Below are 12,152 nucleotides of genomic sequence, written 5' to 3' on the forward strand. Positions count from 1 at the left end.
TGGAGCATCACTCTCCAAACAACGTGTGCGAAAACCAGTAAATCGAGTACTTGGACCAAAATGGCTGACTTCCTGTGCAACTTTACATTTGGCTCCAAGAGACTTTTTTGTAGGTCCTGAGACACCACATTAGTGTACCAAATTTCAAAATCCTCAGTCAAAGCATGGCTTGGGGCTGACAGTTTTAATGGTCCTAGGGGGCGCTATTTCAGAAAATAGGCCACGCCCACCGGATGTTCACATCAAATTTTTTGGGGGGCTGGACTAGGATCACTCCCAAGAGGTTTTGTGGCGATATCTTTAGAAATGACGAAATGGTAGGCAAACGTAAGGCCACGTCGGTACGCCTGACTTCGCCGCGCCGCCACAGCCCCGCCTTCTGGAGAAAACTCCCATAAAGTGACGCCAAGCAACCCCAACTTGTCTTCAGTTTCCTGCTAGAAATATGGGGTGATTAGTACAAAGGGCGAATTTTGGACAATTTCCCAGTAAAACTTGACCTTTTAAGGCCTGAGGGGGCGGGGCTTATGTGACATCATCAATCAACCATTCATTTGTCTTCGGGGGGCGATGACGATTGTCCATAGCAAATTACTTTAACTGTAATTCTTTCATTTATGAAATTATAGCAATTTGAATTTTTTTGGCGAGTGCTCGAACTTTGAGGCCTGGCCCCGCCCCTTCAGTATTTACGAAAAGTCAGTTTTATTTTCTCATTTGATTCGTCCATCGCTTCTGTTCGATCGCACATTATTTTTGAGACAATCGTGCGAAAAATGATCAAACTGTTCAACCAAATATAGAGCCTAGAAATGGCCAAAATGGGGTAAAAATGGCCACTTTAGTCCAAAATGGCCGACTTCCTGTTTGATATTGACCATGGGTGCAAGAGGCTTTTCTGTGCGTATTGTTGAATTCTACAGGTGTACCAAATTTTATCACTCTACTATGAAAAAAGGTCAATGCGGAGGGGTATTTTTAATTTTCCAGGGGGCGCTGTTGAAACACTTTTATACCAACTTTCACATTGCCAGTGAAATACGTAAATTTCACGCACTTTCTATATTGGGCCAGAATTTGGTGAGTTTTTGGATATGCTAAGACCCCCTAAAGGCCGTCCAAAGACGCGGAAGAAAAAAAAAGAAAAAAAAAAGAAAGAAAGAAAGAAAGAAAAATTAAAGCTGCAAGCAGCATCGTTCGGCCCTCGCAGCTCCGCGCCGCTCCGGCCTGGCCGGCAGCCCGGGGCACCAGGGCACGTCTGGCAGAACAGAAACATCAACCACCCCGACACCAGAAACCGCAAATGGCCTCCTAGTCCGCACCTCACCCTGACTCAGCATCCCCTCTGAGCTCACCATTAAATTGAATTGTAAGGTCACGGCGTCATGCCAGAATTCGCCATGGCATCAAAGCCCCTCCCTATCTGGAAAGCTATCAGATCTGAATGGTCATTACAACATCATGAAGACAGTGCATGACCTTAGTGTCATGTTGACTAAATTAGAGGGGACAAATATGGGCATTTCACCATAAAACAATAGACTTCCTGTTGTCAGGTGGCGGGGCTTAGGTGATGTCAGCTGTCCACAATGACGTTGTCTTGAGATGTGGTCAGTGATCACACAGACAAAGTTTGAATTAGATCTGATCATGCACATGGGAGTTATTAAGTCAAGTAATGTCATGGCGAAAGGTCAAAGTTTGAGGCTTAGCCACGCCCACACCTTTATACTTATTTAAAATCCGACGGTTGAATTTTTTCCCCTTTGACTTAAAAGTACATAGCATAAGTTTGAAGGTGATCGGTGTAAAGGGCAACGGGCCATCAATGTCCAAACAACGTGTGCGAAAACCACTAAATCGAGTACTTGGACCAAAATGGCCGACCTCCTGTGCGAAATTGCGCTTGGCTCCAAGAGACTTTTTTGTAGGGCCAGAGACCCTACATGAGTGTACCAATTTTCGTAATCCTCAGTCAAACCTTGTCTTGGGGCTGACAGTTTTAATGGTCCTAGGGGGCGCTATTTCAGAATATAGGCCACGCCATCAAATCTCAGATGCCCATTTCTATTGGGGGTCAGACTAGGATCACTCACCAGACATTTTGTGGCGATGTCACGATAATTGAAGAAATGAGAGGCAAACGTATTGCCATGGCGTGATGGCGAATTTCGCCATGCTCCCAAAGCCCCGCCTTTTTTCAAAACCTGCCAGTACTGTAGACCAAGTGACCTCAACTTGTCAGCTGCTATTTACCAGAGATTCCAGGTGATTGGGTAAAAGGAGTCCAATAGGGAGCTGTGAAAAAAAGAGTGGCGTGGCGAAAGGTCAAAGTTTGAGGCTTAGCCACGCCCACAACTTTATACTTATTTAAAATCCGACGGTTGAATTTTTTCCTCTATGTCTTAAGAGGATATAGCAGAAGTTTGAAGGTGATTGGTGAAAAGGGCGATGGAGCATCACTCTCCAAACAACGTGTGCGAAAACCACTAAATCGAGTACTTGGACCAAAATGGCCGACTTCCTGTGCGACTTTGCACTTGGCTCCAAGAGACTTTTTTGTAGGTCCTGAGACACCACATTAGTGGACCAAATTTCGTAATCCTCAGTCAAAGCATGGCTTGGGGCTGACAGTTTTAATGGTCCTAGGGGGCGCTATTTCAGAAAATAGGCCACGCCCACCAGATGTTCACATCAGATCTTTTGGGGGGCCGGACTAGGATCGCTCACAAGAAGTTTCGTGACGATATTTTTAGAAATGACGAAATGGGAGGCAAACGTAAGGCCACGGCGGTACGCCTGACTTCGCCGCGCCGCCAAAGCCCCGCCCTCTACCGAAAACTCCCATAAAGTGACGCCAAGCAACCCCCACTTGTCTTGAGTTACCAGCTACAAATTCGTGGTGATTAAGTGAAATGGGGCAATTTGGGACCTTTCACAGTAAAACTTGATCATTCTGGTCCTGAGGGGGCGGGGCTTGAGTGATGTCATCATCTGACCATTCAATTTCCTTTGTGGGCAGATGACAAATGACCACAGAAAGTTTGGTAACTCTATTCTATTCAGTTATGAAGTTATAGCAATTTAAATATTTTTGGCGAGTAGTCAAACTTCGAGGCCTGGCCCCGCCCCTTCAACATATACGAAAACTCAGAATTCTCATCTCATTTTGTTCGCCCATCCCGTCTAAGCAATTTCACACAATTTTTGAGATGATCGTGCAAAAAATGATCGAGCAATCCAATCAGAAACGGACCCTAAAAACGGCAAAAACCGCTAAAAATCGCCATTTCAACCCAAAATGGCCGACTTCCTGTTTGATATTGACCATGGTTGCAAGAGACTTTTCTGTGCGGACTGTTGAGGACTACAAGTGTACCAAATTTCATAACTGTACAATAAACTAAGCTTTATGGAGAGGCGTATTTTTCACCTTGTAGGGGGCGCTGTTCAGCCATTTTCTTTGCGATTTTTTTGGGACCTTTAAAATATCAAATTTTTCACCAGGCCTGACAAGCTTGCAAAATATTGTGAGTTTTGGGGTATGTTAAGGTCCCAAAAAGCCATTCAAAGCGGCACCGGAATAATAAAAAAAAAAAAAAAAGAATAAACGGAGGAAAAACAAGAGGCCTTCGCAGCGCTTTTGCTGCTCGGGCCTAATTAAAGCTGCAAGCAGCGTCGTTCGGCCCTCGCAGCGAAGCTGCTCGCCCTCCGTCCGCACCCCCTCCGCTCCATACCCGACACTCTCCAAACCCAGCTCCGCGCTGCTCCGTCCTGGCCAGCAGCCGGGGGCACCAGGGCACGTCTGGCAGAACAGAAAGTCCAACCCGACAACAGAAACCGTGAACGGCCTCCTCGTCCACACCTCACCCTGACTCAGCATCCCCTCTGAGCCCACCATTACACGTCTCACCACTAGGAGATACGCTATCTTTACCACACTGGTGATGTGATGTTCAGTCTCGGGCAAATCGGAGGCTGTTTGTGGAAGTTACAGTCAAACGTAAGGTCATGGCGTCACGCCAGAATTCGCCATGGCATCAAAGTCCCTCCCTATCTGGAAAGCTATCAGATCTGAATGGTCATTACAACATCATGAAGACAGTGCATGACCTTAGTGTCATGTTGACTAAATTAGAGGGGACAAATATGGGCATTTCACCATAAAACTAGACTTCCAATAGTCAGGGGGCGGGGCATAGGTGATGTCAGCTGTCCACATTATCTTTGTCTTCAGATGTGGTCAGTGATCACACAGACAACGTTTGATATACGATCTGATCATGCACATGGGAGTTAAGTCAAGTAATGTAATGGCGAAAGGTCAAAGTTTGAGGCTTAGCCACGCCCACACCTTGATACTTATTTAAAATCCGACGGTTGAATTTTTTCCCCTTTGTCTTAAGAGCACATAGCAGATGTTTGTAGGTGATCGGTGAAAAGGGCGACGGGGCATCAAGGTCCAAACAACATGTGCGAAAACCACTAAATCAAGTACTTGGACCAAAATGGCCGACCTCCTGTGCGACTTTGCACTTGGCTCCAAGAGACTTTTTTGTAGGTCCTGAGACACTACATTAGTGTACCAAATTTCGTGATCCTCAGTCAAAGCTTGGCTTGGGGCTGACAGTTTTAATGGTCCTAGGGGGCGCTATTTCAGAAAATAGGCCACGCCCACAAACTTCAGCTGTGCAGTTCTATTGGGGGTCAGACTCAGATCACTCACCAGACATTTTGTGGCGATGTCACGATAATTGAAGAAATGAGAGGCAAACGTATTGCCATGGCGTGATGGCAAATTTCGCCATGCTCCCAAAGCCCCGCCTTTTTTTCAAACCTGCCAGTACTGCAGACCAAGTGACCTCAACTTGTCAGCTGCTATTTGCCAGAGATTGCTGGTGATTGGGTAAAAGGAATCCAATAGGGAGCTGTGAAAAAAAGAGTGGCGTGGCGACAGGTCAAAGTTTGAGGCTTAGCCACGCCCACACCTTTAAACTTATTTAAAATCCGACGGTTGAAATTTTTCCTTTATGTCTTAAGAGTATATAAGAGAAGTTTGAAGGTGATTGGTGAAAAGAGCGATGGAGCATCACTCTCCAAACAACGTGTGCGAAAACCAGTAAATCGAGTACTTGGACCAAAATGGCTGACTTCCTGTGCAACTTTACATTTGGCTCCAAGAGACTTTTTTGTAGGTCCTGAGACACCACATTAGTGTACCAAATTTCAAAATCCTCAGTCAAAGCATGGCTTGGGGCTGACAGTTTTAATGGTCCTAGGGGGCGCTATTTCAGAAAATAGGCCACGCCCACCGGATGTTCACATCAAATTTTTTGGGGGGCTGGACTAGGATCACTCCCAAGAGGTTTTGTGGCGATATCTTTAGAAATGACGAAATGGTAGGCAAACGTAAGGCCACGTCGGTACGCCTGACTTCGCCGCGCCGCCACAGCCCCGCCTTCTGGAGAAAACTCCCATAAAGTGACGCCAAGCAACCCCAACTTGTCTTCAGTTTCCTGCTAGAAATATGGGGTGATTAGTACAAAGGGCGAATTTTGGACAATTTCCCAGTAAAACTTGACCTTTTAAGGCCTGAGGGGGCGGGGCTTATGTGACATCATCAATCAACCATTCATTTGTCTTCGGGGGGCGATGACGATTGTCCATAGCAAATTACTTTAACTGTAATTCTTTCATTTATGAAATTATAGCAATTTGAATTTTTTTGGCGAGTGCTCGAACTTTGAGGCCTGGCCCCGCCCCTTCAGTATTTACGAAAAGTCAGTTTTATTTTCTCATTTGATTCGTCCATCGCTTCTGTTCGATCGCACATTATTTTTGAGACAATCGTGCGAAAAATGATCAAACTGTTCAACCAAATATAGAGCCTAGAAATGGCCAAAATGGGGTAAAAATGGCCACTTTAGTCCAAAATGGCCGACTTCCTGTTTGATATTGACCATGGGTGCAAGAGGCTTTTCTGTGCGTATTGTTGAATTCTACAGGTGTACCAAATTTTATCACTCTACTATGAAAAAAGGTCAATGCGGAGGCGTATTTTTAATTTTCCAGGGGGCGCTGTTGAAACACTTTTATACCAACTTTCACATTGCCAGTGAAATACGTAAATTTCACGCACTTTCTATATTGGGCCAGAATTTGGTGAGTTTTTGGATATGCTAAGACCCCCTAAAGGCCGTCCAAAGACGCGGAAGAAAAAAAAAGAAAAAAAAAAAAAAGAAAGAAAGAAAGAAAAAAAAAGAAACGGAGCAGATACAATAGGCCTTCGCAGCGCTTCGCTGCTCGGGCCTAAAAAAAGAAACGGAGCAGATACAATAGGCCTTCGCAGCGCTTCGCTGCTCGGGCCTAATAATAAACGGAGCAGATACAATAGGCCTTCGCAGCTTCACTGCTCGGGCCTAATAAACTTACCTGGGCACAGTAACATGAGTGGTGCAGACAGGAACAATCTCCATGGACTTCCCCCAGAACTTGTTCTTACACCTCAAATCTACAACACATTGATCCAGATGAACAATGGTCCACCAGAACAAGCTACCACGTTAATACCAGCAGCAAAAAGAATGAAACGATCCAGTACCTTGCCTGAAGACAAAGTTTTTAGACTCTGCGTGACAAGCTGAAATAGGTGGGTGATGGCTGACCTGAAATTATTGGGAGAAATTCTTGAGTTAAAATGTCTTACATGAAGATTTTCTGGTTTCCTGCTTTTTCTTTTTAAGAAGACGCAACAGAAAGGTTCCAGCCTTGTTAATTCAGAGTATAGGTCAGTTAAGTATTTTTTGCCCGTTTGATTGCGCTGGCTGCTTAGTTTAAGCTGAAACATCTTCCAGAACTCAAGGTTACCTGCTCAGCAATGAAGCGAAAGCCTCTGTCTGGCCGGTCGCATTCGTAGGTCTCCCCTAGAACAGGGTTGAAAGGCTTTCCTCCAGTCCTATAGAAGCTGGACGCATATCCAGATACAACAAACGTTGCTATGTAGATCTGTAGAAAAGAGAAAACCGATGAGTTCAGACTTTCTGTAAACTGTTCAGAGTGTTGAAAATGATAATTTAATTGCCCTTAAACTCTAGTTTGACCCCAAATCCTATTCAGACTTTTGCATTTCTGATAAATTCTTGCTTTGAGTGACTGAACTCTAACTGTATCACATTATGGGAGACCAAGGCTCCCTCTCCCATAGCAGAAATCCTTTGTTGAAGTCTCTTTTGAGTTTTTTGTAAACATTATTTAGCTTAAACCTAGATTTTCTTTATAGATTGTTGTTTTTTCTTCTTCTGTGCACATCTCCCTTTGTTTGTTGCACCAGCAGAATAGATATTCTTTTCTATATGGAATAAATACAGTTGCCTGTGATCATGTGTTGGCTGACTTCATTTTTTTAATCACATAAACATGAATGAGTTCTAATTTAATATGTTGCAAATGCTTCTGCTTTAACTAATCTGAACAGGATTTCCTTTATAAAATATAAAAGAAATCAGTTTTTATTGCAGGAGTAAAAGACAACAGTTAAATTCATTTCATGTTTTTCTTGCAGGAAAAGATCTCCTAAACTATTACTTTAACGGACAACAAATATATTTATGGTTTGCTTCCCATTTATATAATAAAGTAGATATTTATTTTATATAATTACCTAAACTTTACACTCTGTGCCATTGCTGCACATATGAAATAATACACACACACACACACACACACACACACACACACACACACACACACACACACACACACACACATATATATATATATATATATATATATATATATATATATATATATATATGTGTATATATTTACTTAAATCGTTTTCACCATAGGGCACACAGAGAACTCCTAAACACCCCAAGTAAAAAAAAACATTGCATCGGTGGAGATCTCACCATACGATCAAAAGGGTTTTCTGTGTTGGCAGCTCTGTCTAGCAGCTCGCTGTACTCCAGCTCCTCACAGAGTCTCTGCAGTGTGTTGAGAGGCTCATTGAGATGCACTGGCATCGTGACCTTGGACAAGTCTTTGCCTATGTTTTTCCTGAGTATGTTCCACAGGCTGAATGTGTTGCTGTTTGGACTAGGCGAGGGCAGGCAGGATCTACGACGACAAGAGACAACGCCTTCTTCTGCAGAAGCAGGTTTGGGAGAGACAGAAGGTGCGTAAATAAAATAATGTAGATGTCCACCTTATTCCTGGCCAGGGTCATGGAGAAACGATGATGCGAGCAACAGCCGGTGAGATACCGGAAGTAGCGCTTGGGTGGTGAGGTTTTGTTGCTCGCTGCAGTTTATTTAAACATTTGAAGAGGATTAAACATATACAATATAAATAAGGGATTGCATTGTCTTAATGTAAATGAAGGCAGACTGGAAATCTGTCGGGTTCTTCATGCAAACGCTCATGGAGGGTGTAGGAATAAGGTGGATACAAGACACACAAATGTCCCCTGTAACTAAGTTGATAAAAGTGCAGATTTAAATTCATTCACCTTCTGTGTCATTGCTAAAATTATCCATGGAAACGTTGTCACTAATATCACTGATGTATGAGTCATCTGATACCTAAAAAAAGAAACAGACATTCAAACTGAATAAACTGATGAGAGATACTTTTACAGCACTTATAGAAAGAAGCCGTTTTCTTCCAACATCCCAAACACTCCTTGTTATAAACAGAAACGAAGGCTCTTTCTGCACCTTGTGATTAAAGGGCAACTTAGCTTGCTGTATTTTTAGATGAAAGTAATTTAAATCTATTTTCTCATTGCCTCGGCTCAAGCTGGCTTTTCATCTAACACACAGCGTTAAGTCTGAAAGAAGTACAGAAATGACATGAACCATCTTTTAAACCATCTTTTATAAACAATATTTAGAATTAGGATTTAAGGTTTTACCCAGCAAATATGCCCTTTAGGGCCCCTATGTGGGATCTCTCTGGGCATTGCCCACAGTAGAACCCACAGCTGTCGTGAAATGTAGGGCACACGCGGGCCCCATCATTTGGGGCCAGGTAGGGGCCCAACAGGACTTGTCCCTCATATGTGGGCCATCACTGCGGGGCCCTCATGTGCCCTGCATTTCACAGCAGACCTGTAGGTTTCCCACCATTTACCATTTGAAAAAAATATATATATATATTGTCACGATGTAGGTGTGGATGACAGCGGACCATGTGTGGCAGAGCTGACCAGGAGGTAAAAAATGCAGGCTTCAGTAAAAGTAAAATGGTTTTAATGGAGGACTGGGAACGACAGGAACAAAACACAAGGACTACAAGCAACAATGATCTGACAAAGGACATAACGAGATGGGAGGTATAAATACTCTGGGGAAAATGAGGAACACATGGGCAGGCTAACAAGGGGCAGGTGAAACCAATGAGGACAATCAGGGCAGGAGAGGGACACACAGTCAGGAAGGCAGGGGCAGAACGTGACATATATAATAATGATTAGATTTAGATGGCACTTTTCACGTTACCCGAAGTGCTTTTTATTATTCATGAACTCACACATTCACACACTCCTGGTGATCTACTAATTGGCCAATGCTGCCTTATAAGTCCAACATGGGGAAGTTAGTCTGAACAGAGCTGGGATTGGGGCCAATGCCGCCATTGCTCTCTCAAAAATATAAAGAGAATCAAAGATGGCAAACACAAAGAAACTTGAAGAATGCCTCACTGAAAAACTCTAAAAATATGAACATTTTATTCATCCGTGACCGGAGGAGTAAAACGATATGCAGCAAGCATTTTATTTGTGGACGGAAATGACGGAAAAAGTAGGTTTAGAGGTGGTGAGTGCATGAAGAGGTGAAGGAGAATGAGGGACAAATTTGTACGTGCTAAAAAGTCTCTTAAATAAAAAAGAAAAACACAATATTAAACACACTAACTTGGACTGGATACATGACAGGATACCATCGAAAAGCACTACGCCCTCTGTTGTCCTGGCGGGAAAATGCTTTGCAACACTCCCCGTCCAACTGACGAACAAGTCAGAGAGCAAAACGTCTCTGTTTGTGCCCGTCTACCTTGTGGAGCAGACGGAGAAGTATAAATTAGGCTTTATTCGACTTCACTCTCCACCACCAGTTTCAGCTCCAGCCTTGAGGAGCCTCTGACCCCTCTGGTTGGATGAAACAGTGTTGTGGAGAGAACTGAAGCTAGCACACGGAGCAGTACAGAAGGATTATCTTGTAAACCTAAGAAGCTCAGTCTCTCCTTAAGACTGAAGAACAACATGAGAAATAAAATGAAGCTAAACACTGGAAACTATTTTCAAAGATGGAGATGTTAGGACCAGATCAATTTCAGGAGGGATACAAAGTTCTCCTGGACAGGTAAGAGTTGGTATTTTGTTGTTTGACCAAACAAAAAAATCAGACTGCATTTTGTTACCCCTGGAGCTCAAAGCTAATCAGCATCAACGCTAGCGGTGGTTAGTTAGTCATTTTCACTTTTCGGTGAGTGTGTGTGTTTACTAGTGTTTATTTTGTTACAGAATGTCCGCCGACATGTGAGGAGGGTTCAAATGCTCAGTATTTATAACCTCAGAGCTTCCTGGTATCAGCCCCGCTGTCGGTGGCCTTCATGGCCCGCAGCCGGGACTGAGGCTTGGTTGGGCGGCTCGGCGCTGCTCAGCACCATGGCAGTTCCTGCCCTGCTCTCGGTAAGGAGAGGTTTTTGAGTGGAGTTATGATGGAAAGTGCTACTAAGTATGCTACCTGTGTACAATGCCTGTTCTGTTCAGCTAAGCCAGTTCATAAGAGGTGCTGTAAGTGAAGTTCACACCATGAAACGTGTCTAAATGATTTATGATGTAAATACTGGCCGTGCTGCCTAAATATAGATTAAGAGAAAAGCTCATAACTTGTCACACCTGCAGTCATTATCAAGGATAATCTCATCATTTTGTTGCACAAAGCTGGATTGAAAACTTAATTAAACTCATTTTATAATCTTCCAAATAAAGGATGGCTGTGAGGAAATAATTCATCCTTATGATGTAAAGTTGTAAAATGATCGTTTTTGTAATCCTTTATTAACTCCAGCGCAATCATTACAGACAAAATGAAGACGCCACCCATCCTCTTCTGATCGATCGATAGTCGTACCGCAGAAGCAGTCGTCCATCGACAGACTTCCTTCTTCGTGGGAACTACTGCCAGGGACATGAGGGACTCTTGGGGTCTCCAGGCCAACAAGGAAACGCAGTTCCTCATTTAGCTAGGATTTGCAAAATACAGTCATCTCATCTAGTTGAGTTTTTATTATATGTTTTTATTTTATTTTTGTACACAGTTGCTTTTACAATTACAGTATGTTTTTATTTTTGTTGTAGTAGGAATGTAGATCGACCGGTAATTCAGGAGCTTTGCCTTTTGGCCCAGCTCCCTTCACCACGACAGATCGGCACAACACCCTCATCCCTGCAGATGCAGCACCATTCGATCTCACACTCCAGTTTTCCCTCACTCGTGAACAAGAACTCAAGATACTTAAACTCCTTCATATGAGGCAGGACCTCTTCCCTGACCTGACGAGGCCATTGTACCCTTTTTTGTTTCAAGACCATGGTCTCGGATTTACAGGAGCTGATTCTCATCAAAACACAGATCCCACCGTGGGGTGCCCACAGAAATAATTAACGTTAATGCACATGTGCAATCATCCATTGGGCTGGTCCAAGGCACGCCACAAAATGCTCAGCATGGGATAGATGTGGCCAGATTCATCCGTGGGTTGCCCTTAACTAAATCTAAAATGGGTCCATGTGGGAAGATGCATGCGAGCCCCATTCATGCAACCATACACAAGATCCTTGTGGGTGAACTCTGGGGTAAGTGTGGGTTGGTGCTGCCCACATTAGCCAGGACACAACCCACAAAGCCCACATTGGGCCCAAACAGGCATGTTTGCTGGGTAGCGTCTGGTGGTGTTAAACTTTTCTCTGTGCAGCAGATTTTTGTAAAACTCTGTTTCCTTTAGAGCAATTATTTATTTACGCCAGTTTTATATATCTGTTTTGTTGATGTAAGAAAATAACACTGACCATCAATATTAAACAGTTCTGAGTGTCAGCTCACATGTTAAATCCTCACAAAAGCAGACAAGAGTTTGTCGCCACA

At 43.5% G+C, this 12,152-nt stretch overlaps 1 protein-coding gene across 6 annotated transcripts in view; it reads right to left on the reverse strand.

The window, feature by feature from the left end:
- The window catches only part of osbpl3b (oxysterol binding protein-like 3b), a 192,589-nt gene that overhangs the window by 93,553 nt on the left and 86,884 nt on the right, over window positions 1–12,152 (reverse strand). For all 6 annotated transcript variants that reach the window (XM_070551285.1, XM_070551284.1, XM_070551283.1 and 3 more), the window contains 5 exons: window positions 8,510–8,582; window positions 7,911–8,146; window positions 6,868–7,005; window positions 6,602–6,665; window positions 6,433–6,511 (listed from right to left, as the gene is read on the reverse strand). In XM_070551285.1, the coding sequence (XP_070407386.1) occupies window positions 6,433–6,511; window positions 6,602–6,665; window positions 6,868–7,005; window positions 7,911–8,146; window positions 8,510–8,582 (590 nt within the window). The remainder of the gene's footprint in view (window positions 1–6,432; window positions 6,512–6,601; window positions 6,666–6,867; window positions 7,006–7,910; window positions 8,147–8,509; window positions 8,583–12,152) is intronic.

The sequence above is a fragment of the Nothobranchius furzeri genome, chromosome 5 (assembly GCF_043380555.1).
Source record: "Nothobranchius furzeri strain GRZ-AD chromosome 5, NfurGRZ-RIMD1, whole genome shotgun sequence".
In the NCBI taxonomy this organism is placed as follows: Eukaryota; Metazoa; Chordata; class Actinopteri; order Cyprinodontiformes; family Nothobranchiidae; genus Nothobranchius; species Nothobranchius furzeri.